This window comes from Catharus ustulatus, chromosome 13 (assembly GCF_009819885.2).
Source record: "Catharus ustulatus isolate bCatUst1 chromosome 13, bCatUst1.pri.v2, whole genome shotgun sequence".
Lineage (NCBI taxonomy): Eukaryota > Metazoa > Chordata > Aves > Passeriformes > Turdidae > Catharus > Catharus ustulatus.
In genome coordinates, this window is record NC_046233.1 from 16,529,028 (window position 1) to 16,556,004 (window position 26,977).

Below are 26,977 nucleotides of genomic sequence, written 5' to 3' on the forward strand. Positions count from 1 at the left end.
AGTGTCACCCTGCCAGGGAACCGGCTGTGGGCATCTCTGCAGACTGCCTGGTACCCAGCCCCTGCTGCCTGCAGTGCCACCAGAGAAGCGTCACACCAGTCACCAGGTCTGTCACTGCCACAGGCACTGAGGCACTGTCACCTCTGCCAGGGCAAGATTTGATGGATCCTGGTTTGCCCAGAATGGTACAACACCGAGTCCATCTCTCCCCATACTGGTGGGGCTACTGGTGGGACTGGGTGCCTCTGACACTGTACTTACCTGTGGGGCTAGGTGGGCACTCCTATGCCCACCCTGCCCTGCCCCTGTGGCACCCCAGGGATTGGGGGCTCCATTGTGGGTGCCAGCAGGGATTTGCCTCGGGATTCTCCACAGCTGCACTGGCAGCAACAGACAGGCACTCAAGGCTGCACCTGTGCCCTTTGCACAGATGGCTGGGTACTGGCTGAGCCCCAGCTGGTGGAGGTGGGTGCTTGCCCATGGGCATCACTGGCCCTGAGACACTCCTGGGACAGGCACTATGGTGGGTGCCGTGTCCCTGCTTCAGTCTGGAACACCCTGAGCGCAGAGTCCCAGCCCCACCAATGCCAGTTACAGCTGTAACCTGTTGGTCACCATGAGGCTCCGACTGGGGGGCACAGGTTAGTGCCACCCCAGTGTGCCAAGAGCCTCCCATCCTCAGCAGTGTGGCTGTGAACAGTGCCAGGGTGCTCAGGGCTCCCCCACTCACAACCCCTCCGCCAAGCTCTTGACTGCCAAAAACCTCATTAAGAGGACAAATGTTGGAGCCAAGGGTGGCAGAGACCATGCCCACAGGGCAGCTGATAAAGGTGAGGCACCCTGGCCAGCTTGGCCCGGCCCCTCAACCCCTGTTTGGGGGGGAACAGCCACCTAAATATCTCCACCGACACGCAGATACAGGTACTCACACACCCACGGGGGACAGGGGATATACGGTTTCTGAAAATTTCCAGTGGCCCATGGGCGCGGCAGCACCGGCGGCAGATCATACAGTCGCCCTGGGTGCCGGGCACGCCCCGGCACACAGCCCCTCCCTGCCCCTGCCCAGCCGGGCAGCGCCCACCGCAGCACAGGAGCTGCTCTGGGGATACCGAAGGGCTCGCCCTGACTGCCACACCCCGCTGTTTTCTCCAGCTGCAGCGTCTGCAGAGCCCCGCACCAGACACTGCAGCCTGAGCAGCGCAGTCGGTGCAGACCCACTCCTGCGGCCTTGGGCTCTCCCTGTCCATCCTCCCGGTGCTTACAGGCCAATTTTCAATATCAGTTTTCCTGTTCCTCATTCACACTGCTTTGGCTCCCACGTATCCTGGACTTCACCCCTACTGTCCAGCAGAGGGCCTGGGTACTAAACTCCCCAAAAAGCCAGGGCTGCACAGTCCCTTCTGGGCTGGTTTACCCAGAGTTAGTGTGAGTGTGCTGCTGTGGGTCGGGAAGGTGGGGGGTACCCGCAGGTGGCCATGCTGAACCTCAATGCACTGCAATCCCCAAAAGCTGCACTGGCAAAACATCCCCTAACACGGCGTTCAGCTGCTGTAATGACCTATCAGCAGGTGGATGATTAGCTGATGTTTATTAGGGTTGGTCAGAGATTGCACTGTAGTAGTGGGAAGCACGGGGTGCTGGCAGAGCCTTGGGGCTCCCCAAACACCCCACTGAAGGAGGGCCCTTCATCCCTGCTAGGTGACAACACTGGGTGGCATGGCCCGGGGCACCCAGGGGCTGCTACACTGTCCTCATGTCCCCAAGCCCCCTGGGCATCCCAAATTTGAGCCAAAACCTCTCCTTCCCTCTCCCTCACCCCCCGCAGCCAGCACGACTGTATGATGCCGCCGCCGGCCCCTCGCTCGGCAGGGATTTTCAGAAACTATACCTATATATGCACGCGCAGAGGTCGGGCTGCACCGGGTGCATATATACTGTGCTGGATGCAACCGGGTGGCGCAGCGGGGCCGGGGTCCCGGCGGCAGCCCCGCGGCCGAGCGGGCACACGACACACACAGCCACAGGGCACGGGGAGCGGGGACAAGGCACGATGAGGCGAGGATGGGGGCGATGGTGGGGTCGGCAGCGGGGCCGGGGCGGATGCACACCTCGGCAAGCGCACACGCAAAGCTACCTGGGAGCAATGAACACATGTCCCTCCGACTCAAAGCTGTTGGGCAGCAGGTATTCAAAATCTGCAACAGAAAGGGAAGGTTATCCGGCGGGGAGCGGGGACGGGGGCGCCGGGGGCCAGGAGGGAGAGAGACGGACAGAGAGAGAGAGAGAGAGAGAGAGGGGAGGGAACAAAAAAAAATAAAAAGAGAAAGGCATTTGCTGCTCTTGGTAACAAGAGAGGAAGGAAAAGGCCGTTCTGCTGTTGCTGGCACCGCACGGGAAGGAAGGTTAGAGCCAAATCAGGAGAGGTTTGCCCATCTCGGCTCGAATTTGCTGAAGGCGCGCGGGTGCGTCCGCGCGGCCGGTACGCAGGGACACACAGACACACACACATATATATATGTGCGCACATGTATATATATATATGCATGTTCGGGAGGGCGGGGGGACGTCTCTCTCTCGGGGGAGGGGTGGTGGGCGAGGGCAGGGAACCACATGCTGCGCTCCTGGCCGGAGGAGGATCACCAGAACAGTCAGTTGTCGGGAGAAAAAAAATAAAGGGAGTTTTCAGGCATCAACATGGCCAGAGGGGAACCTTGCCGAGGACAGTCCAACCAGAGGCTCCCGGCCTGCTGCAGGGCCGTGCAATGCGCTGACGGGCTTCGCTGCCGAGCACCGGTGCCCCCTCCCTCCCCGGGGGTGGTACCCCAGTGGGGACGGGGATCCGCAATTGCCCGCCAGCGCACTCTGCTTTAACAGGGGTGCAGCCCAGTAGCTTTGGGATGTCTCTGGGAATGCCCCTGGCAGAAGAGACAGAGGATGCAGGGCTCAGCTTGCAGGGGCGAGCTGGGTTAGGGGGTGCATGGAGGGATGCTATGGGACACCCTTGGGACACCATCTCTCCCACGACGGGCACCGCCACCCCCTTGCCCGCCCGCCAGCTCCTGGTGCATTGCACGGCACAGCCAGAGGTTGGACTGTTGCTCTCTGAGGGCTGGAGGCAGGGGCTGGGTACAAGCCAATGAGTGGAAGAGGAAGAGGAGGAGAGGAGTACAAAACACTCGTACTTGGTCCATCAGCATTGCCATCACAGGGGCGCTGGGAGGAGGCAACTCAAGGCTGATAGAACAGGGCTGAGGGTGACACTTCCACCTCCCCACTGTCCTGCCCGCCTGGCCCTGTCCCCCATGGCCCCCCCTGTGCTGCAGTGCCCTCCCCAGCCGTTTCCGTGCCTGGAAGGGAGTGCTGCCGGGCAGGCTGGTGGTGGGTGCCGTGTGCTGGGGGCTGTGTGAGATCCAGAATGGTGGTGGATCCCATGGGGATCGTGTGTGCCCTGTGGGTGTCCCCTGTGGGGGCCCACTGTGGGGCTGTGCGGGAGCTGTGGGTCAGGAGGTCCCTCTGGCACTGAGGGAATGTGAGCCAAATCCTGTCACACGGGCGATGTCCTGCTCCGACTCTGGCACCTCAGCCTGCCTTGGCGGGACTTTGGGCTCAAATGTGTGCTCCCAGGGGCACAAACGGCCCCAGGACATTGTACCTTTGGTGGTACAGTACACTGTACCATGCCATGCTGGTCCCCAGGGCAGGGGGGATGGCCACTGAGCAGCTGTGGGGGCAGGCAGTGTGGCACCCCTGGGCTCAGCCATCCCGCGTGCCCCTGGGGCCAGGCTTGCTGTCACCTGTGCAGCTGGGAGACACGGCCCCAGGTGGTCCCACCCCATCTCTGCAGAGGGTTCCTGCTTGTAAGCTTTCTCCAAAAAGCCTGTCCCAGAGGGTGATGGCAGTGGTGGATTGGGCCCCCACCTGCCCTCCATCCCTGCCACCTTTGGGTGCCCACCCCACAGCTCCCCGCTCCCTGCACAGCCCTATCCCTTTCAGGTTGAGTTGTCTTGGGGAGGAGGAAGCAGAGGAGCCAGGAGAGGGGGAGAAGGAGTTAGAGGAGACGAGCGGGAGAAGAGGAGCAAGAAAGGGCAGCACTGGGGGGAAAGAGCAGGGCATCCAACTAGCTACAAAAAACCTTGTGGATCGAAAACGGCAGTTTCATACGAGATCAGCTCTTGAACGATATCAAACCAGGTTTGGGAGTGATGCGCAGGGAGGGAGTGGGGATTTTCGTGACAAAGCTCTCATGAACAGAACAAGACATGTTGCTTTCAAATAAAGGGGGAACTGGAGGAGAGGAGGAGGAAGAGGAGGAGGAGAAGGGAGGAAGGGCGAGTTGGTGGCGGTTTGCAGGTTCGGCGTGGCAAACGGGCAGGGAGATGGGCAAGCAGGGGGCTGGGGGGGACTGGACACGGGGCAGGGGACGGGGTGGTGAAGGTGAGTGGTCTGAGACTGAAAATACTTGCCCTTCATTTTGATGTTTGGTACTGTGTGAATCCACCATAGAGAGAAAGCAAGAAAAACAACAAACAAAAAACAACAAACAAAAAAAAAAAGGGGTTGGGTGGAAAGGGGGAAGGGGGGCACAAACAATATTTTATTCAATCGACGTTTGAATAAAAATATTGTGTATTATAATCATACCAAAAGGAAACCTCTTGCAAAAAACGACATGAAGAAAAGAAAAGAAAAACCCAGTAACAAAAGGAAAAGAAAAGGCCACGGTGAAATAAGAACAAAAAAATGCAAAGATATAACTAGAGAAATATATAGATATATATTCAATACTCCAAAGGAAAATGAGAATCAGTAGCAAACAGTTGCAACAGTCTTGATATCAAAATGTCCTCACTGAGTCAGGGGGCATGCAAGGCACAGTGGGCAGAGCCGGGCAGGATGGGGAGATCCCCCCTCCCGGGGATGGGGACAGCCTGGCCTCGTCCCCACAGGGACACAGGGCTCCTGCCCATGGATGGAGGGGGTGGCAGGGGCTGGATCTGGAGTGGGGCTGGGGTCGGGCCACCGGGGCGGCCACGGGGGAGAAACAGGGGGAACCAGAGGGGAGAGGGGAAGGGTCCAGTTCTCCCATGGGGAGAGGGTCCCTGGGAGCAGCGTGGACCTGAGGTGGGGAAAAGGCTTGGGGGTCAGGGGAAAGAGAAAGAGAGAGAAAGGGGGGCCAGGCTAACACACACGTACACAGATTAATTCCAAACAAAATCGAAACCAACTGAAACCAAACTCATAAAAAGAATAAATGGCTTAAACCGAAACCAAAGTATCGTAATAAACCAAAGGAAATTAAAGAGATCCATGCAAACCTCCCCAGGCTCACAGATTAACTGGCTACAGCGCCATCCCTCGTCCCCGGGAGGCAGAACAGGCAGCACCTCCCTGCCTGCACCAGCAGCGCCTGCCTGCAGCCCCGGGCTGGGGTTTTGGGGTGCAAAGCATCAGGACCCCGGCCCCCCCGGGCACCCCAGGCAGGCAGCTCGCTTTCCCTCTGTGCGCTCACCTCTACTCACGCCTCTCTTAGCTTTCGTTTTTCTCTTTATTTTGCCTTTCACAGTGATCCCTATGACTTTTCTCAAGTCTTTGCTTTGTGTTTCTCCCCCTGACAGCCATGGGCTGGCGTTGGGTGAGGGGGAGTGCAAGAGGGTGGCAGGGAGAGCCAGGGGCTACTTACACTTCACTTGCAGGATCTGGTCACTGAGGTTGGCCTGGATGTAGTAGGTACTGTAGGGAGGCAGAACCAGCCCCAGGCTGTGGAGAGGGAGAGCAGACACCTGGTGTAAGGCTTTACACCCACCCAGAATCCTTGGCCAGCTCCCAGTCCCTGCCTGGAACTGCTGGCAGCAGCTTGACCCAGGTGATGGTAGGCAGAAGCCCCAGTGCCTCCTGCACAGCCTGCTGCATCCTTCTCTCCAGAAACTGCACCCAGTGCTGTCCTGAGGCATCCAGAGTCACCCCCAGAGCACCCAGGGTCATCCTGGGGTATCCAGGGCCATTCCCAGAGCACCCAGGGCTGTCCTGGGGGCACCCATGGACACGGAAGTTGGCACATCTGCCTACCCAGGGCTGGGTAGGATGTGCCAGCCCAAGAACCAAGGGAGATGTGTGTGGAGAGGAACAATGACATCCCTGTGAGGGAGGAAGGCAGGAAGAGACACAGCCCATTAAAGTAGGGACAAAGCCTTCCCAGACTGGAGAAACCAATGACAACCATTATACAGGCACCAGGAGCCATGTTAGTGAGGAAGGAGAGCAATCTGCCAGCCAGGAATATGGCATGCAGGGTGGGGGATAGGGGTGGAAAAGGAGAAACAGGAGGTGGTGCTGGGGCTGCTTAACCCACAGTACACACTGCCAGAGGGAACCGGTGCCAGCTGCAGGGCCACTGGCCTCTGGTGACAGTGTTTGTGCCAGGTGTTGCCAGGAATAAGTGAGGAAGGACCACATTCCTGACTCTTATCAGATGTAACACCTGCACCAGAGCCACTTGGATCTGGTGTTCCTCCCTAAACCACCCTTCAGATAACCCTGCCTGCACTGGCAGCACAAACAGGGTCTGGGCATTGCAGCCAGCACAGCAGAGGTGGTGGCACCCCAAACCACAGGTGTCAGGAAGACACAGGTGTCAAGTGGCTTTTTTCTGTTCAGTGCTGATGGCATCCCAGGGAAACCCAGGAAATATCCCTGCCACAGAGCAGAGGTATGGCAGCACAGGGCTTTCATCCTACAGATGTGTCACCCCGTGTCATTGTCCCCTCCTCACCAGTGCTGCTTGGCTCCAGAGAGGAGACATCATGGGGGACATGACTGGGACTGCACTGGGAACACCTGGCAGTGCTGGCTGTGGCTGTGACCCTTGCCAGCCCCTCCTGAGCTGGGTGGTGAGGAGAGGGGCACACTGGGCAACAGGGGCCCACAGGGCTCCTCCCAGGATGAAGGCAGTGGGACTTGAGAAATTATGATGTCAGGGTCTTTCTTACACACCTGCTGGTCCAAACTGGTGCAAACTGGGTGACAAATGCAGAACTTTGCTCTCCTCAGGCTCTAAAGACACTGCCTGTGCTGCAGGGTGGGCACATGTCACTGTCACCCACTCTAGACCAGGCAGGGACCTGCATGAGCCCCTGGCTGGGCAAACAGGGGGTGGCAGGGGTGTCACTTGTCTGGCTGCTTGCACACCAGCCCTGCAGCCTGTCTGGAGTCCTGGGGACTGTGTCCAGGCTTTTCAGTGCCTAACACAGGCAGCCCTTTCAGGAGTGCCCTCCAGCACGTCACTGCCTGTGTGCAATGATGTGACAGTGCATTTGCAACCTCATAGCCCATGGGACATATCCCTGGTGGCCCTGGGGACTTTGGGAGCTGCAGGCACAAGCCCCCAGCCCTGTGCTGTCAGTCTGGGTACCCTGGCAGTGACACTCACCTGTAGTTGGTGCTTTTGATGGGAGCCCACGTGTAGGTCCGGAACACCTCGTCGATGTATTGCTGTGGGTCAGAGGGAGCCAGTCAGGCCTGGGCAGTGCCAGGACTCTGCTGGCATGGTGCCACGGGGCCCTGGCTCCCAGCCTGGTGCCAGACACAGCCCCTCATTGCCACTGCTGGTTCTGGGTGCTCAATATAGTGACAGTTTCAGCTGTGGCCCCCTTCCCCTGCAGTGTTACCTCATCCAGGGACTTGATGAGGGTCTTGATGAACCTCTGCCCGTCATTCCCATCAATCATGCTTCTCCGGATCTGTGGGACACAGAGAAGGCAACTGAGAGCCACAGAGCCTAGCCATGCATGTGTGGGCACTCATCCCAGTGGGGTGGCACTAGGGACCCATGGGGTGCAGGGTGAGCAGCCTGGGGAGTTTCACCCAGGGGACAGTGACCCAGCTCCTGTCCTCACTGTGGCTCCATGGGAGCTGTGCCAGGACCCTGAGGATGAGACACTTCCTGGGGCAGGCTGGAGGGGCTGAGTGTCCTTTGCAACTGCAGATGAGGGGGGCATCCTGTGCCCCAAAAGCTGTCCCTGGTCTGCTCACCTCCTCCTTGTTTTCATCCTCCAGCTCAGCATCCAAGAAGTCCAGCGTCACTGGCTCACGGAAATTGATGATCTGCAGGAAGAAGGCGAGAGCCAGGGAAGGGCTCAGGGCTCCTGCAGCCGCTGCTGAGTCCAGACTAACTCATCTCAAACCCCACAATAAACTCCTAAGGACCCTGGGAAGCCATGTGTCCCTCATGGCCTGGATAACCCCATGGTTGCTGCCCCTTTGGGCTCCTCCTCACCTGGGGCTGCAGGTTGGGGTGCAGCAGGACGTAGCCATTCAGGTCGATGGCGAAGACGTAGCCATTGGCCCCCAGCTGCAGGAGAACAGGAGGGGTGAGGCTGACATGATGTGCTGTGCTGGTGTGATCACCCTCACCTCTGCAGGCAGAGCATGCCCCACGTCACCCCCAGGGCTCAGCCTCTTCTATTAATCTACTTCTATTCTCAGGAAAATGGAATCTCTCACCCCTGGGATGAGAGTTTGGCTCTGGATTTTTCCCACTGCTTATTTCCCCAGGCCTATAAGGTTTATTCCCTGCTGACCCTACAAGGGTTTCGGCTCTGCTCTGGGTCCCAGAGCATCATGTAGCTTTGATCCCTGCTCTCCTGCCTGTCCCAGTCCCTGCCTGCACCCACTTCTCCTGCTAGTGCTGGTGGAGGTGCTCTGGAGTGCTGGGGCACAGCTCAGGGTTCCCATCAGAGGGATTCCACACCAGGATCGGGCAGTGCAGGGCAGGGACAGAGGGGAAGGGGCCCCCACGCACGTTGTAACGCGGCGTCAGCCTCTTGATGTCATTGAGAGCCACGTCAATCCCCATCACGCCCAGGATGAGCTGGTTCTGGAAGGAAATGCAGGGAGGGAGGAGGGTGGGACCAGGACTGTCACCTGCCACCACCAGCCCAAGGACAGGGAAACAGCAGGATGAACCTCTTCTCCTTCTGGGAACGTGTGGGTCAGATTTGGATACTGCAGGGGCACAGGGTGGGATGTACCAGCCCCCCAGGAGCCCCCCATGGGACACTGCATCCCCCAGGGACTTGCAGTTGTCAGCTGTCCCAACTGAACTGAGATACAGCCAAGGGCATGGCAGGCACCCCTGGTGTCACTGCAGGGAGGTGGTGCAGAGCAGGCACCCCAGGGATGTCAGTGTGCCCCCTGCAGCCAGGCACACATCACCAGGGCACCTTCCCCAGCCCACAGTGGCCCCACACCAGGGCTCCCAGTGCAGCCAGGGCAGGGGCAGCAGAGTCTCCTACCTTCCTGTCACTGCTGTCCTCCGTCAGGTTGAACACTGGCAACGTTCCTGTCACCACCAGGCCCAGCCCCTGCACAGGCACAGAATGATGTCCCATGGGCACTTACTGGCCTCAGGACTGGGCAGCAAAGGGAGGTTACTCCCCTGACAAGGGAGGTGGAGCATGTCCTGTGCAGGACCCTGGGGCTGGTGTCCGCTTCCACCTGCACTCTGGAGTTCTGTGGGACCCCAGGGGTGGGAGTCCCCACCTGCACTGGGGCTGTGTGGGACCCTGGGGCTGGGGGGTCCTTACCAGGGCATCCTGGTAGACATTGGTCCACTGCACCTGCTTGGCTCGGTTCCCAGCCAGAACCATGGGTCGGCCCAGCACATCCAGGTACTCCTGCAGGGACACAGGACACAGGAAGGACGATGTGGGAGCCAGATGTCTCTTTGCTCCAGCCTGGTGACACCCTTGTCCCTCAGCACACCCCAGGAATATTAATGGGGTGAGGCCTCCAAGCTGCAGGCTGAGCTAGGGGAGGGGGCTTGGCAGCCAACAAACCTGGGGGTACTGGGGCTCCAGCTGGGACCCTACAGGCCCATTAAGATGCAAACAAGGGGCTGCTCACCACTGGCCATGCCCAGGCAGGGCAAGGGCTCCCCAGGCAGCACCAGCCACAGCCCCCAGCCATTCCCAGGACTGGGGTTGCTCCATCATGCCTGGACCACGTCACCACTGACTCCCTGGCTGCCATCTTCTCCTGGGGCAGGTTTCCCTTTTCCTGTCTCACCTTGCCAAGGAAGATCTCTGGGCAGCCCCCGTGCCACAATGCCAGCCCTGCCCTGAGGGGATGCCCTGCTTGGGGACCCTCATCACCTGCCCTCATGGCACCTCATGCATATCCCATAAAGAAAAGGGGCAGAAAAGAGAGGAGGTGCAGGGCAGACGTGACCAGCTCTGCCAGGCTTGGCCCTGCCCACTCTTGCTCCCTGCCGGCGCTCAGCTCTGCTCGGTGCTGATTAACGCCTGATGTTTCATAATTAGTCACTCAAAAGGCAGCAGGTCCGTGGGGAGCTGCAGAAGATGAATTACTTATTTCAATAGCACAGGGCCTAGCTGAGGGCTCAGCTCAGCTCCCCAGCTTGCTGCCACACTCAGTGCCAGCCTGTGGGCTCTCCCCAGAGCGGCTGGGGCTGCCTGAACTCGCCCCCAGGCAGGGCAGCCTGCGGGGCTCCTGGCTGTACCTGCGTGTTGATGCGGATGGCGCCGATGGAGGGGATTTCGAAGTAGTAACCTTGGAAAAGAAAGAGAAAGGCAGCTGGAGATCCAGCTGTCCATCCCTCCAGGGCTGCAGCCAGTGCTTTGCTGGTAGTGGCACATGCTGGAGCCTTGGGGTGAGCCCAGCACCCTGCAGTCCCTGAGCCTGCTGGGTGCCAGCCCTGCTCACCTTTGTTGGCACAGGCCATCCACTGCAGCGGGGTCACGTCGTAGTTGTGCTGCCCCACGGAGAAGGTGAAGACCCGCACCTGTGGCAGAGTGTGCACTGAGGGCCATCCACTGGGCACCCTTGTTTTCCACACCTGGTGCTCCTAACCAGTGACAACCTCTCCAGGGACAGTGTGGCATTGTCTGCCATGCCCCACAGAGTGTGTACAAGTGGGCAGAAGACTCCTGCAAGTGCTGGCAGCAAGGGAGTCTCTGTCTCCTTGCCTGGCCCCAGCCAGTCCTGCCCTCCAGCATCACTGTGTTGGCTCAAACCACCTACCTCAGTGGTCCTTGCTCTGGGGCATCACTGCCCCCAGAGGGGTCTGAGCTCTCTGAGGGTGATACATGGGCCAGAGACCCCCCACCCCACAGGTTTCCAGGTACTTGGCAGCAACTGGGATCTTCCTGCTGGTTTGTCTGCCGCTAGCAGCCCTGTCCCCATGCTTGGGGTGTGCTCCCATCAGGGCCAGCATTCAGGAAGCCCACCAGCACCATTCCCTCCCCAGCATCCCACTGTGTGTCTGGTCCCATGCCTCCTTCACAGGAAGGTGGGAGCCTGCTACAAACCCACTAGCAGGGCGGTGGCTCCATGCAGGAGCAGGCTGTTGGGGAGGGAGGATGTAGCAAATGTAGCAGAAGTCAGCAGTGGAGCTGGAGCAGCCATTTTCCTCCATGGTGTGCAGCCCCAGCCCAGCACACAGACCCATAGCCTCTCACCGTCTTATTGGGCCAGTTGTACTTCTCAAAGACATCTTGCACTCGGTCCTCACCGCCGTCCGTGAACATCATGATCATCTTGTTGCAGTTGGCACGTGTGATGTTGGACTGTGGGGCAGACACAGCACCTGTGGCCACACCTGGAGCCAGCAATGCTGGGCACAGAGCTGGATGCAGCCAGGAGGGCTGGCCCCAACCCATCTCTTTTCCCAGCCCATTTCTCTTGGGGCAAGGGTGGCCAGGCAGGAGGGACACTGCCAGCTGGGGAATGATGTGGCTAATGCCACTCGGCACCTAATAGCACCATTCATCTTTATTTTGCCTCTTGCACAGTGTCTGTTTGGCTCTGGCCCCTCCACCCAGCCTTGCTAACTTTTAATAACCCAGAGGGGAGTAGCACCAGCAAAACCTTGGCTACAGCATGGCTGGAGGTGGGACATCTCCCCCAGCATTGAGAAGGAGCACAGGTACTCGGAGCTGTCCCACTGTCCCCAGCACCCACAGGTGCCCCCTGTTCCCCAGCCCACGGCCCAGCCCCCCAGCTCACGTTCTGCAGCTGGTCGAAGGCATACTCAAAGCCAGCCTTGTAGTCTGTTGTGCCCTTGGCCACCATGCCCTGCACGTCCTCCTTGAACACCTTCTTGTTCCGAATGTTGGCCTGCACCAGGTGCTTGAAGCACGACACCGGCTTTGCCTTTTCATTGAACTGGGAGGTGAAATGGAGGGGAGTGGGTCACAGAAAGGGGACACAGCAGACAGCAGCAGGCACAAGCCACTCATCACACTCAGCTCTCATGGGCAGCAGGTGACCCAGATGTGTCCCACATCCCAGGGAGGGCTGATGTCGAGGCTAAGGCTTTGGTTTGGGACAAATCCAGCACTGAGGTGCATTATGTAGGTACTGGCAGTACAGGGTTTGCCTGCACCTTCACTTCTGCAGGACCCCCAGCTTGTGCAAGTAACCATGCTGTGTTCTGTACCATCATCAGGAGCAGGTGCTGCCTCTCACTTATGGATTCATTTACTGGCAATGGGGCCCATTCATCAGGGGAGCGATGATCCAGCAAACAGAGCCAGGCCAGACACGTTAATTAGTGCTGGTTTGCTGGTGGCCAGACAGGGCAGGGCTGGCAGGGGCGGGGCACCCAGCGAGCACAAATGTGGTGGCATGGCCACTGTGCTGCATGAGGTCACGAGCTGGTGACATAGCCACCCCTAAGGTGTCAGTGGCTGCTCATGGGCAGGAGGTGGCTGGCTGGGATCACCCCAAGAACATCTCTGCCAAATGCCCCATGATGGGGCAGATTTTGCGTGCTGAGCCCTGAGCAGCCATTTCCTTGCTTATGTGCAGTGGGTGGTTAAGAAGACAAGAAATGGTATTTCTGTCTGCAGAGTCCTTAGCCAGGTATGCATGGGGGCAAAGGGCTCCTGTGCTGAGGAGCTGGGAGGTGCCTGGGGACACAGCCCTTCCACTTGCCCCATGGCACTCACCGAGGCAACATTGACATAGTCATCATCTGAGAGGGTGTCCAGCATCTCATAGACCGAGGTCTTCATCAGCTTGAGGGTGAGGCCGCTCACACTGCCACTCCTGCAGGAGACAGGGGCGTTGGGGGCTTGGCAGTGAGGGAGCAGAGAGCTGTGCCATCCCACACTGAGGGGACAGTGGCACCTTGGTGAGCTGTGTCACCATCCTGGCCTAAGCCCAGCCATGGCCCCCACCGTGTACTCACACATCCACAATGATGACCATGTCCTTTGGGGAGGAGGCACCTTGGATGTACCTGTGGGGTACAGAGTGGGGTCAGCAGGGTCGACTCATTTTGCGGGAACACTGACTCTGCTGGGTGCAGTCCAAGAATGAAACCCTGCCAGGGCACAGGCACTGGGGAGCTGTGCTGGGAGCCCCAGGCACTCAGGGCTGTGGTGAGCCCACGGCAAGGAACAGGGACGAGGTGCTGTGGGCAGGTGGAGGCAAGGACATGGCTCCTGTGGCACAGCACAGCAGACGGCCAGCAACTGCCGCTCCGCACCGTGTCAGCCTAATGAGCTCTAAATGCTGAACTCCTCCATCATCGCAGGCCCTTTCCTGCGTGCTGATTATGCTGACACACACATCCATATTAAGATGCTATTTACCCCCCTGGTAGCTTCAAAGGCCAGGCTGATTAGGTTATTTTTAGCTACGAGGAGGAAAAATAATAACACTACGTAAATCTTCCCCACTGAAAACAATTAGGGAACCCTTCCTCACCCTTTGAAGCAGCCAGTCCTGCTCCCAGCCCTGCTGTGCCATACTGTGTGGGAGGGGGTGGCACAGTGCTCAGCACCCATCCCATCCCAGATATGGCCAGACACAGCCTCACTTCACCATCCCATTGCATGAGGCCTGATCCTGCCCTGGCTGAAGGCCAAGGGAACCTCATTATTGGCTCAATAAGGATTTGGCCTTGTGTGAATTAATTAGTGTGTTATTAGTATCAATTACTCACCACTACTGGGGAGGACTGGGGAAGGGGCAGGCTCTGATTGTTAATCCCAGGGCCTGATGTTCCCTAATTACCAGTGATTACCTGGGCAGGATGCAGGATGCTGGCACATGGGGCACTCCTGACATGGGTGCAGCATCCCCCAGCACCTTCCTCTCATGCTGGGGTGCAGGACAGGCTGCCCATGGCCTCCTCCCTCCTGGCATGAGCGGGGGCTCTTGGAGCCTGCTCTGCTCCCAGCGCTGGGCTGCTGGTGCAGCACAGAGCCCAACTAAGATGCTGCCCGTAATGGGTTGTGGCAGCACATCCATCTCTGGCTGCCCAGCTCAGATGAATACCCTGGGCTTGGCAGGAGATGGCTGTGGTTAATGGGGCCATTCATCAGGGGACGGGAGGGCAGGCGAGCGGTGACTGTGGCTGCGGCCAGGATTGTGGCCCTGGAGCAGTGAAGGCTGTGTCGTGCATGGGGCACCAGCCTGAGAGCAGGAGAAAGCCCCAAAGGGGTGCATCAAAGGTGCTGCTGCTCCTGCATGGCTGGGTGGACAACCAGGTGGCCAGCCTGGCTAGTGGGCAGAGAGCTGGGCTTAGCTGGACGCAGTAGCCCCCATACACATCAGCAGCCCCCGCCCCAAAACAGCCTTACAGTCCCTGCCCTTCAATAACCTGCACAGACACCCAGGCAGGGAACAGTTAATAAGTAATGTGGCTTAATCAAAGGCAATTAACTGTAGTAGCAGGGCCATTTTCTGACAAGGAATTTTTCTGACAAGGAGAGGGGGCAGCTCCCAATATAGGCAGGGGGCCAGGGAGGGGGATGATCCTTTGGGATACAGGGCTCCCTGGTCATGTGCCAGAGTGGCCCCTCACTTTCCTCTCCATGACTGCAGTTTTAGGCAGCAAGTGTGGGCAGGATGGGGCTGTTGGTCCCCAGCTCTAGCAAATAACCAGCACTGCCACACCAGCACCTCCAGCTGGGCTAAGGGGGGCCCATTCAATCCCACCTCAATTGGTGTGGCTGCTCAGCTATCACTGAGTCACTGCCTGGTGCTGCCTGCTCATTCCTCTCCCCATCCTCCCAGCTCATGGTTTCCAAGCTAGTTGTTACCTCATTTGGATGGGGATGTTGGCCAGGACTGAGTGCCAGCAGCCATGACTGGGTGGGGGGGCATAGGGCTCTCTCCACACTTCCATTTGCACCCAAGGATTTATCTCTCCATCCTGCTCCGCTTTCCCAGGAAGAGGGAAAGGGAGAAGGAGCCATGCACCACAGCTCAGATGCCCCTGCCTGTGTTATGTTGTCCCTTTGCCAATGCCAAAATGAAAGGAAAAGGGGAGGGAGCTGATTGCTCCCAGCCAGGGCCCTCCTCCCTGCCCAGCACCCCCTTACCAGGGCCGCCGGCGCACGTCATAGAGGTCGATCTTATTGGGGGCTCTCCATGGGGTGGCTGTGGGGAGAAGGCAGGCAGTGAGCAAGGCAGGGCTGTTCTGGGGTGGGGAGAGGGGACATGGGGGACAGGGCAGAGAGATGCCCAGGGCTGAGGAAGCAGCAGGCTCAGGTGGGGAGCTCACACCAATGGGCTCTGGCACAGCACAGTTACACGTGTCACATGGGGACACAGTTACATGTGCACAGGGGGATGCTCCTCCACATCTAACACAGAGAAGGGCCTGGCTGCCCTTGGTCACTCCTGTGTGCCACACCCCTCCCTGCCACGCACCGGGGTAGTAGCGGGTGACGCCGGTGGCGCTGCCAAAGACCTGCCAGAGCAGGGAGGGATCCTCCTTCCGGTTCTCGATGAAGACATCCTCCAGTGCCTGGGTCCAGTTCAGCTCGTTGAGGATGACAGTGGCTGCAGGACACAGAGACAGAGGTGGGTGTGTGGCTGGGGGTGGGCAGAGGGGTGATGGGGACTTGCAGTGTCCCCAAGTGATGGCAGGGAGAGAGAGGTGTGTCCCCTCTGCCCCTTCCCAAGAAGCCCATGGGGGCTTTCCAGCTTCTCCTGCATCCCCTCGACCCCCTCACTTCTGCAGGGCTCCAGCACCACCCTGCTGTGCCTTGTCCCCAGAGGAATGAGCCACTGTTCAGAGCTCCCCAGAGTGCTCGCTATCCCCACCTGCTCTGGGGCAGACACAGCCATCACTGGGGACAGCTGGCCTGCCACCTCACCCCCTTCCCAGCAAAACTCCCTGTGCAAGCCTCATTCCCTGGGGACAGTCACCAGCTGGGAAACCCAAGGCTTGTGTCCCCACAGGCCATGTGGAGCCTCTCCGGCCCACTCTGCATTCCCACTGGCCCTGCACCTGACACAAAAAGCAATTAAGATGCTGGCAAACAGCAGTTTTAAATTATTGAGCTATTAAAGCAAAAGATAAGCTGCCGGCAGCCCCAGCCTGTGATTAATCAAGGGGGGCTGGCAGAGCACAGGGGGGCCAGTGTGGTGTAGCGGGAATGGGGCTGGCCAGCTGGCAGGGAGCTGGGATGGCACCTCCCTGTGCTTGCAGGGGGACCCCAAATGCTGTAGGAGGGGAATCCCACAATGACCACTGGTGCTGGGTTGCCCAGGACTGCAGCATGCAGGAGCCAGTGGTAGCAAGGAGCCAGCAGGACCCTGCGACCAGGCACTGATCCCTCCTGGGGGACCCTCAAGGCATTTTTGGGGTGCGTTGAACTCTCAGGACCACCCCTGCTCTGGAATTGGGCAAAACAACCCAATGCAGTGCTGCAGGGGAGCCAGTGCATTTGAGGAGTATATTTAGCTCTCCTAAGCCTTCCTCCCACATTTGTCCCTTCTGGAAACACCGTCATCACCCGTTCAAGCCTTCACTGTGGTCCCAAGGCACTGGCACGATGTGGGTAGAATGAATCCTGGATCCCTCTATCCCAGCATGACTGCTGAAGAATTGTCCTTCCCTCAAGCAGTCATGCCTTCAAACCATGATTTACTCTATCCGTATCTCCCCAGCCATTCCTCAGCGCTGTGCCCACACACAGTGCTGTTATCTGGGCACTTAGGATGATTTCTTGTTTGGCTCTGACACCGAATGTGGTTTTTCCCAGGAGAAGTGGCTATGAGCTGGCTGCCAGGCTGCTGCCTGCCTGGGCAATGCTGCCAGCCTCAGCTGGGCACCGGGCTGGACCCTCACACATCCATGATATCCCTGGCAGCACCTACACACACAGACCCTCAGGGCCCATCAGCCACACCAGCTGCTTGTACTGAGTGTGACTCCTATCATCCCTGGGCCCAAACACAGCCCTTAAATTATCTCTGAGCACGAATGCAGCCCCTACACTTTCCCTGGGCATGAATGTAGCCCCCATATCACCCCTGTGAACAAATACACTACACTCTCAGCATGTGCAGAGTGATGAAGCTGTGTCCATGGCTGGGATGGCTCCTGTCCGCTCAGTCGAGGCCAGAACTGCCAGCCCCTCTGCTGACATCCCCATTCCTGTCCCCATCTCGTCCCTGTCCCCACCAGAGTAAGCCCAGTCTCGCCCTGCCCGCGAGCGATTGCATATTTAATTAAAAATGGCACAGTAAATAAAACACATATAGGATGTAATTTGTGTGTGTAGCGAGGGGTGACGGCGGCGGGCGTCGCCGCAGGCTTTAATTATCGTGCCAGGCAGCGATAGCGCCTCTCCGCCGGTCCCACCGGGACACGGTGCCGCCCCAGCTCTGCGGGGACTCGCCACGCTCACTGCTGTCCCTGGCACGACAGGGTGGCCCCCTGCCCTGACCCCAAGCCACTCTCCGTAGAGCAGCACTTGCAGACCCTTCCCTGCAGCCCGGATTTGTGGAGCACCCAGGCGGGACATGGCCTGATCGCTGTGCCCGCACACTGTGCCTGTGGCTGCAGCCCCTTTCCCTGTCTGGGAAGGGATATTGACGGTCCCTGCACTGTCACCCCAGTGCCACATCCCTCTCAGCATCCCTCTCTGAGCAGCTGTGAGTCCCTGGAGCGCGTTCATCTCCAGCTTGCTCTCGTCCCGGGGTGAGTGCGGTGATTTATGTGGCCGTGGCGGGGCTCCAGCCGTGCCGTCGGCTGGCGAGCAGGGCTGAGGAGAACGAATATTTATTTCACCCTGCGCAGCCCACCCGGCTCGCATGATGTGCTTCATTAGCTGCCTGCCCTGCGCTAGCTGGGTAATAAAACTAATTGCAAATTCCTAATCCTCCGGTGCCTCGGCGGTGAAATGACGGCAGCGATGCGGCTCCGAGCACAGCCGTGCCAGTAACGAGCCGTAACCGGGACCGCTCTGCTCGGGGCAGGAACGCGAGCTCGGCCTCCATCACCACCCACAAAGAGCCAGGACACCTCAGCAAGTGCCGCTGAAACAGAGGTGTGGGGACAGCGGTGGCCTGGGTGGTGTGCGGAGCTGGGGACGCCGGTGACAGCAGAGTGTGGGGCTGGCTGCAGGACGCAGCCTGCGGGTGCTGGAGGATGCCCTCCCTCCAGCCGGGAGCGGTCCCAGCTCGGAGCCGAGCAGCCACTAGAGGGAAATGGAGACCGACTGTCACCGTGTGCCACCGCAGCAGGGCGAGGTACCGGAGAGCTCTGACAGCTCGGGGACTGTCACACCGCTCGGCAGGGACTGAAGCTGATGTGGTACATCCTGTCCCATCCTGTCCATCCATCCCTGCCCGCTCCCGGGCTGGCCCACCAGCCCCATCCCCGTTTGCCAGCAGCCTGTGCCCTCTGTCAGCCACAGGGGCACAGCCACAGAGCTGACCCCCTGCATGTCCTGGCAGCAGGGGGTTAATAAGCTACGGGGTGGCATCTCGCTGTCCTGCAGTCAGCCTTTTCTGCCTTCCTGCGGGACTGCAGCTCTTCTTCTCCCTTTTCATGACCTCAAGTAGGCTGAAGACAGGCAGCATCCCTTCTTCACCCTCTGCCACTGCCCAGCCATGTCCCACTCCCTCCTACAAGCACATCGGTGCTGCCTCTGTAGTCGCTCCTGCACAGAGCTGCTCTACCCCTCTGAAGGTCTTTCAGCCTTCTCGAGCCTGGCTGGGCTCTTCTGCAGGAGCATCAGAGCCATGTGGGCACAGCTGAGCTTTACCCTATGCCATAATCACCACCTCTCCTTTGCTCCCCATCCCTTCCCTAATAACTCCTAATCCCCAGTCTGCCTCTTTTGCCCGTGCTGAGCTCTTGAGAGTCCCTGGGGAGAGACACATTGGTCCTGATACAGTGACTCTGCCTTGCTTCACTACCTGCCTGTCTGGGAGCCAGCCTGCCCTGGTACCAGTTGAGACATCCAGAGGTGATGGTCCCCTGGGGCTGCAGTGCTCCAGGCACCAGAGGTGGATGCTCAGCACAAATTGAAAAGGGTGAGAAGGGGCACTCACAGCCTTTGTAGATGTCCGTGGGGATCTGCACGGCAGCATATGAATAGTTAACCTTGGTCTTGAAGTTGTCATCATCAGTGAACTCCAGCTTCAAGGAGTTGGACTTCTCCCTCTCAATCTCTTCTCCATCAGGATCATCCTGGGGAAGGAGCAGAGCACATGGCATCATCCAGGGTTCCAGCTGTGGATGGACACTGGGAATACCTCCACTTGAGGCCCATCACCTAATGTTTCATGGGGGAGACCAGCACTGCTGGATCTCGTGTGAATTTGGCCTGCCAGGAGTGGGTGGGCACAAAGGCGAGCACTGGTTACTCCAGCTTTGGTAGCACAGCAGGTATTAAATCAGACACAGGAAAAAAAAAATCAAAAAAGGGCCTTGAAAATCAATTAGCAGCAAAAGGCAACTATCAAAGAGCAAATTAAAATGGAGTGCAGCTTAGCGCTCTGTCAATAAGCAATGCAAACAATATTTAATTATGGTGGAGAGACGGCGAATTCCCCACTGCTGGTGCTGGAACGCACTCCCTCACCTTCCCAGCCCCTCTCTCCATTCCCCAGCCCTGCTGCCAGCATGACACTGAGGTTAAAATTCCTCTGGAAAGGCAGGCAGGGCTGAGCTGGTGCAGGCAGAACAGCTGGGTGGTTGCAGACAGGGAACAGGGTGGGAGCTGAAGCACGGGCCCTGTGGGGAAGAGCGATAATGGGGGTAGACTCGCTACACAGCTGGAGAAATTGCCTCTCCCACCCCACCAGGAGCAAAGAAACCCAGAAAGTGCTGGCTCTGAGCTGCCCATCCCTGCCACAAGCCCAGCAGCTGGGGAAGGCTGTTTACAGCAGCTGGGAGATGCTCAGGGTAGGAAGGAGGGAGAGGAGGATGCTGCAGCACATGCTCTTTGTGCTCCTGGAGCTACATCCCTGCTGAAGAGGGGCAGGGACACAGAGCTGCCTGCACCATCCACAGGCAGGGACAGGCAACAGTGCCAAGCCCACACTGGAAAAGACACCTGAAGGGATGCCCCACGCTGTCCACAGCAAAGTACCACAAGACCAGGGAACACAAGGGGTAGGGGATGGTCCCATCCTGCTGTGCTCAGTGGTCCACTGCGAGCATCTCTCCCACTGGCCAGGCTCCCCTCGACAAAACTCAGGGAACAAAGACCTGAATTTCTCACAGGAAAAGCCATACATTTAAAGGAAAACTATGTGTTTGGGAAGTAAACTATGAAGCTTGTTTAACACCCACACTGGCCCCCTCCCCATTTCCCCTTCACAGATGACATGGAGAAATGTCACCTCCCCTGCAACACCTCCAGCCAGCCACTAAGGTGGTGACATTCCCATGACATTGAGAGGGGTGGCCAAACCATTCGCCACAGCTCGGGAGAGTAACAGGATTGATATGCAAGGTTTGGGTTTAATTCCAGCCGATGGACTGTGAGTGTAAACACACTGCCCAGCCAACCCTGGTGCGGGGGCTCCAGCTGCCCAGAGAGATGCTGAACTCAATTACAGCTGCAGTAACCAAGCAGGAGGCAGGCAGGGACTGTTCCCAACCCTTGGAGCCACGTCTCTGAGATCAAAATCCAGATTATGCTCTCAATTTCATGTAAATCTGGAGAAAAAGCAAAAAACCGACTGCAGGAGCCCCTGCAGAGTTGTGATGCTGCAGCAGAGCTGGCACTCTGGCCACATGCCAGGCCATGGGCTACCCACAGAGTGGATGTGGCCCCAAGCCACAGCAGTCCATGGGGGGCTCAGCTCTCTGGGGGAAAGCACACACCATGTTCATCCCTGCAAAGCTCTCTGAGCACCAGACAGCGATACAGAGGTGCCTGTGAAAACAGGCTTTGGGATAAAGCCATGGCCTAAGGGCATCTGCAGCACTCTGCTTTGACACTAAACCCCTTTTTTCCCTCAGCCCAGCAAATTCCTGGTGACAGCTCCCCATCTCTCCCCATCTCAGATCAGCAGGGCACCCTGCCATAAACCATCCACTGCCCCTGTCACCACTAGCAGCTGGAAAATCCAACCCTCCCTTTTTCCCCCACGGTGGCATGGCTATTCCCCACTTCACTGGACCTGGAACTATTGTATATAATTACTGCTCCTCTGTTTATCATTATTCCGTGATCTCACTCACTTCTGAGGGGCTAATTTGTATGCTGCCAGGTTTGGCACTGTCTGGCTGCTCTCATTCATGGAGCTGTGAGAGGCACATGTATAGATCTTGGGGACAAATATACAGCTATCTATATGTGGGGCACTTCATGCATCACTGACACCTATATGGCAAACAGACCTGCAGAAAGAGCTGATGTTATCCAAGCTACGTCTGCCCTTTATCCATAAATCCCCCAGCCTCAACCAAGTTATTTCTGTTTAAACCAGGCTCAATTTGGCCTCTGAAAGGGGGTAATTTCCAGCCACACGAAGGCAGGTGAAGCTGTCACCAGCCCAGGCAGGGAGGGGAACATCTGGGATACAAGGAGACACCTTGGGAAAGCTGAGGGAAGGAATTCTGCGTTAAACTGAAATGAGAGCAAAGCAGATGATTCAAGTTCTCCTGAATTTACATTGGTTTAACTGTGAGCATCTCGGCAGGCCCCCAGCCAGATCTTGCAGCATTCCTCATCATTACATTTCAAAAGAACTTGGAAACATCTATTTATCTGTTACAGTATGTACAATGCAACACAAATAGATTCTACAGTTTGAATGTATTATTTGCTACACACCATTAGAAATCGACTCCACGGCAATATATCAATATGATACGTATTTACTGCTTCAGCAAGAAGTCATCACGCCCTGAGAGCTTTTGCCATCTCCATTGCTTTCACAGCTGGGCTGTCAGTCACGTTTTCTCTTCAGTCTCCCAAAATGACAGAGAGGGGACAAAACCCAGAGATGCCCCAACACCCAGTGAGCACCAGCAGCACCACCCAACAGCTTTACTGGAGGCTGCCACGCCCTGGGCGAGTGCTTGCCCTCCATCCCATCCAGGCTGGGGCTTGCTGAGGAGGGCCAGCCTGCCCCTGGGCACCAAGCTTGTCGTGGTCCCCAGGGTTTGGAGCTGCGGATGGAGCCGGGGATGTGACCTGGTGCAGCAGCAATGCCTCGTCCCGGCAGCTTCTGCAGATGCAAACCCCTGTGTTCAGTGCTCATCTCCATGGGAACCAGCCATCACAGCTAATGACGGCTGCTTAAATGGCAGCCCCGATGACAAAGGCAGGGCTGATCAGCCACAGCATCCCTGTATCCCCCAGCCTGCCCCACACACGCCTGATAGAGAACACACCAAGTCCCAGCACAGCCTTTTCAATCTCCCAGGGGCACCCATCCATGCTAAGCCCAGAAAGGCCAGCGAAATATTCACATCAAGACACTGTGATTCTGCTAATAACGGATATAAACGCCAGCCCCCAACACATGGCTGAGAAACTCCAGGCCTGTGCAGAAGGGTGTTTCTCCTCAAATACATCAGGTTTTCCTGAAATGCAGTAATTTAATGCCAAGGAGGGAGATGGTGTGTTCTCCAGCCACATTCCTGCTTTTACAGCAGCCCAGGTTATAAATAACAATCAGCCTCTCCCGCCAGCCTGCTCCCCTATCCCCCTTCGCTTTTTTTAATCTTTGCCAAAGGTACTGTTTAGAGATCTTTCTAGACCATTTATTTTTAAATTACCAGCCAGAGGAGAGAAGTTAAAAAAATAGAGGGAAAAAAGAAAAAAAAAAAAAAAAGAAAAAAGGCAAAAGAAAGAAACTTCTGGGGCTGATAGCTTATCGTGAGGAAATCCAAATGTCACATTAGTTGAGAAAGTTGGAAGATTAAATTTTCCAGCACCCTTCATCTGCTGCTGCTGACATTTAGGGGCTTTTTTTCCACCCCTCCTTCTCCTCCTTGCTGCATCTACTGAGTGGGGAGAGCAGAGAGAGGGGTGAGCAGTGAGTGGGCAGCTCCAGCTCCCCTGCAGAGGGGGCTGAGGCTGGCACAGACCCTCCCACCATCAGCCCCTCGCTCTCTGCCCTCCTCAGAACCTCAGGTGGGTGGGTGGGAGCTGGAGGGCTGACCTTGGGGCCAGGATACTTCACACAGCTGTGCTGTTTTCCACCTGAGTACAGCACGTCCCAAGCTCAGCTTTGACAAGCAGCATCCCCTGCCACGAATACAACACAAAAGATGGAAAATTGCTTTATTTCTGTGTTGTTCTGCCTATGATGCCCAACTGAGACTGTCTGCTGATTTCAACGCTTCTCCCCACATAAAACCCCATGGCCCTTGCTAGTGGGGAAAGGTGAAAATTTTGCTTCTGCAAACATTCTGACAGCCTTGGGGACCCCTGAGAAAATTTTCTGATGTTCCCATTTGTTAAAAACCACTTGGAAATCCAAAGTCTGTTTGGGGGGATAGTGGAGATGAAGTGCAGGCAAAATTAATAGGAAGCTAATTTCCTTCTCACTGCAGTTAAAACTGGTGTTAAGGCTCATGAATAAGCCCCAGTTATGGGGAGCAGCCATTGTCCAGCAGCAACTCTGGCTCAGCTACATCCTGCTCTATTTAAATAGAAAAATTGAAGCTAAATAAAGAAAGGATAGAAAGAGCATTATTATGTTCCACTCAGACCTTCTGGTATCATCTCCCTCCTTTTTTACTTCGGCAGCATCTTCTTTTTTCCCTCCATTATTTTTGTTGGAATTAAATTTGCTGAGATTTCACTGGTAAGGAAGCAATAGCACAGGCAGGGAAGTGCCCCCCTTACTAAACCCACATACATCAACAATAGGACACCCCCAATTTTGCAATTTTGCTCGGTATCTCCCCAGAGCAGAACTAAAGCTGATGTGGCTCGTGATGGATTTGCAGGGCTGTTCCTCCTTGACATGTCAGCTCCTTTGGGGCAGGACCAGGGATCAGGGAGCTGAGCCCTGCAGTGCCCAGGGACACTATGCCATGCCACTGTGCATAGCCTCTCCCCTGTTCCCCCTGCTGGGAGGGCTCTAGGGGCACAGCTCCGAGGTTGAGATGCCTCCTGTTTCCTAATCCTGCCTAATGTGACCAGAATGATGGGGTGTAACACTCAGGGGAACAGCGGGCATGGGGACATCCAGCTTCTGTCCCCTACCCTGCAGCAGTGATGGCAAAAGCCCAGCCCAGCCTGATGGATGCATTAGTCCTGCTCCTCATCCCCTGTGCTGGGAGTTGCTCTGCTCCCCAGGCTGTCTCCTCCTGCCTCAACCATCAGCCAGTTTTTCCTTCACTTCTATCCAAAATCCCCTTTAATGTATTTTAAGCCCATTAGCTCCATCCTCTCCAGAGCAGCCATGGCAGGATCCTCTCCTCCCTCCTTTGGTAGCTCCCCCCAGGCTGGGGAGGGACAGGAGATATCCTCTGCATCCTCGGCTGTAAATGAGTAGGACTGTGGGCAGGAAAACCTGCTCAGGAGAGCAAGCGCCCTTCACTTCAGTCACAGCATCTGCCTGACCCCTCCATCCCACCTCCCAGACTTTCTGTGGCTGCTTCCCCCTGCCAAGGAGCCCTCTTACTGTCACCACCTGGGGACAATGGCACTGGCAGTTAGTCAGTAACTCTGCTTTGAAGGCATCCATCCCCCACTCCAGCCTGTCCCCGACTCTGCTCTGGGGCGCAGACTCCCAGATGGGTTGAGAGGAGAGACAGAAGTGAGTGCAGGGCATGTCACCCAAACTGGTGGGACCCCATCAAGCCCAGATCCTCCCCTCCCTTCTGCACAGGGCCTTCTGAATGCTCTTGGGGTCCCCTGAGTGTTATTTTTGTATGAGGCTATGCGGTTTGCTGCCAACACCATGTTCTCTCCTGCTGTGTTACTGAGTCTCCATGACACATCTGCTGCCAGAACAGGGTGCCCCGGGGCAGAGCAGGGTACCCCATGGCAAAGCAGGGTGCCCCGGGGCAGCAAGCATTGCTGGTGGAGCTCCCTGCTCCCGAGGCACAGCACCTGAGTGAAGTCACCGTCGCTGTCACCACGGGGAGGAGCCGGTAAATGCTGGCTCTCTTGGGAGCACCAGGAGATCAGAGCTGACGGGCCTGTAGTTAAAGCACTGATTGCCAGAAATCACAGGATGGCTGTGCTCAGAGTAGGGCAGAGAATTAGATTCAGTCTCTAATTAAAGGTTTGCTCTTCATTTGAATTTCAGATGCCATCTTTAATTTTAGAAACTTTTGCAGGCAGCAGAGTGACCTGCCCACCTGCCTGCTGCCAGGCCTGGTGCTCATGGACAGATGTCACCATGGCTCAGCTGGGGGGACACAGCTGCACACTGGGCACTTGCTGCCCCCTGCAGAATCTGGTTACACTGGCTGTGACAAATGCTGTGCCACGACCCCTGGTACAGTGCTGGGACAGACTGGCAAGGGGCTCAGCCCTAGGCTAGGGTGGTGGCTGGGCCAGAGATGCCACAGAGGCAGCACTTACAGAGACAGTACTTACATATTCAGTATCGGCCTTGGAGTCGTAGTACTCGATGTCTTCCTCCTGCAGAGAAAAGGGAGAGCTGTTAGTGCCGGCCAAGGACAGGGATGGGAAAGAAGTCCCTCTCCCCGACTCGTCCCTCATGCTGTTGGCAGCCACCACACTGCTGGGGACTGAACCCTTCCCAGCCCATGCTGACCTTGGGACATGTTCAGAACCTGACATCCTCCACATCCACCCTCCAAGGACTGGCCATAGCCTGCCCTGCTTCCCTCCACTAATGACTGCTGCAGGGCCTACAGCCCTGTGACAGTGACCCCGGTGTGACCACAGCTCTGCACTGTCACCAGGTGCAAGCCTGTGCCACGTCCCCACAGCCAGGGTGCTTTGGTTCTGTTGCAAACATCAGGAGCCACAGAAGAGCCAGGTACAGAGTGGCAGGCAGCAGCCCTGCAGCCACCCAGGCCCCCTCCCTGCACTGCAGAAACAGGGAGAAAAGTGTCCTTGCTTCCACAGAGAAATGCACGTCGTTAATTTGGGGTATTTAGAGCCTATTTAAGCAGAAAGGTCTGCTTGGATTCCTCTTCCCAGAGTGTCAAGACGCGAGACAGCTGATAAAATTCCTGAAGAGGCAATTGGGAGAGCAGCGATGCTGTCACAACAGCGTTCTGTGTACCAGCAGAAAGGGTAATTAAAGGGCACTCGGAGACTCTTCCCGGCGTGCCGGGACCGAGCGCGATGCCGGCACACGGCAGAAGTGGTGCTGACACGTCTGCCAGTCAATCACCATCAGCAGCCAACCAGCCTTCCCCGGCACGGGCAGCGCTGGGCATCATCGCTGCTACCATCGAACGAGGAAAGCGAGCTGGACCCCGAGCAGAAACACGGCCAAAACTCAGTGGTTCTGCATCCCTGTCCTGCCTGCGCCAGGCACGGTGGCACCGTGACATCCATCCCAGGCTGGCCAGGCAGCCGGCACCACCCATTCCACCAGCCTGGCCCCACTGAGCGCTGGCAGTCACAGCCCCTCACCGGGATTACTCTCTTAGCCACAGAACTGCCCCCCAGAGTGGTTTGCAGTGGCTTCTCCCGGCTTCCCAAGAGGTAGGAATGCGCCTGAAGCTGATCTTGGGGACATCAACAGCAGGGGACCCGGGCAGGCTGTGCAGCCGATGGGGATTGCAGGGAGCAATTCCAGCATC

General features: G+C 57.3%; 1 protein-coding gene across 2 annotated transcripts in view; it reads right to left on the bottom strand.

Moving 5' to 3' along the window:
• The window catches only part of CACNA2D2 (calcium voltage-gated channel auxiliary subunit alpha2delta 2), a 209,826-nt gene that overhangs the window by 6,474 nt on the left and 176,375 nt on the right, over positions 1-26,977 (bottom strand). Inside the window, exons 5-24 of one of the 2 annotated variants that reach the window (XM_033072031.1) lie at positions 25,794-25,838; positions 19,324-19,462; positions 15,685-15,816; positions 15,354-15,411; positions 13,211-13,261; positions 12,969-13,068; positions 12,025-12,183; positions 11,478-11,585; positions 10,723-10,801; positions 10,520-10,569; positions 9,585-9,674; positions 9,294-9,362; positions 8,801-8,875; positions 8,276-8,350; positions 8,032-8,103; positions 7,668-7,739; positions 7,430-7,491; positions 5,684-5,760; positions 4,467-4,487; positions 2,138-2,198 (exon numbers count right to left, since the gene is read on the bottom strand). In XM_033072031.1, coding sequence (XP_032927922.1) covers positions 2,138-2,198; positions 4,467-4,487; positions 5,684-5,760; positions 7,430-7,491; positions 7,668-7,739; positions 8,032-8,103; positions 8,276-8,350; positions 8,801-8,875; positions 9,294-9,362; positions 9,585-9,674; positions 10,520-10,569; positions 10,723-10,801; positions 11,478-11,585; positions 12,025-12,183; positions 12,969-13,068; positions 13,211-13,261; positions 15,354-15,411; positions 15,685-15,816; positions 19,324-19,462; positions 25,794-25,838 — 1,595 coding nt within the window. The remainder of the gene's footprint in view (positions 1-2,137; positions 2,199-4,466; positions 4,488-5,683; positions 5,761-7,429; positions 7,492-7,667; positions 7,740-8,031; positions 8,104-8,275; positions 8,351-8,800; positions 8,876-9,293; positions 9,363-9,584; positions 9,675-10,519; positions 10,570-10,722; positions 10,802-11,477; positions 11,586-12,024; positions 12,184-12,968; positions 13,069-13,210; positions 13,262-15,353; positions 15,412-15,684; positions 15,817-19,323; positions 19,463-25,793; positions 25,839-26,977) is intronic. The other variant, XM_033072032.1, reaches the window with a different exon arrangement.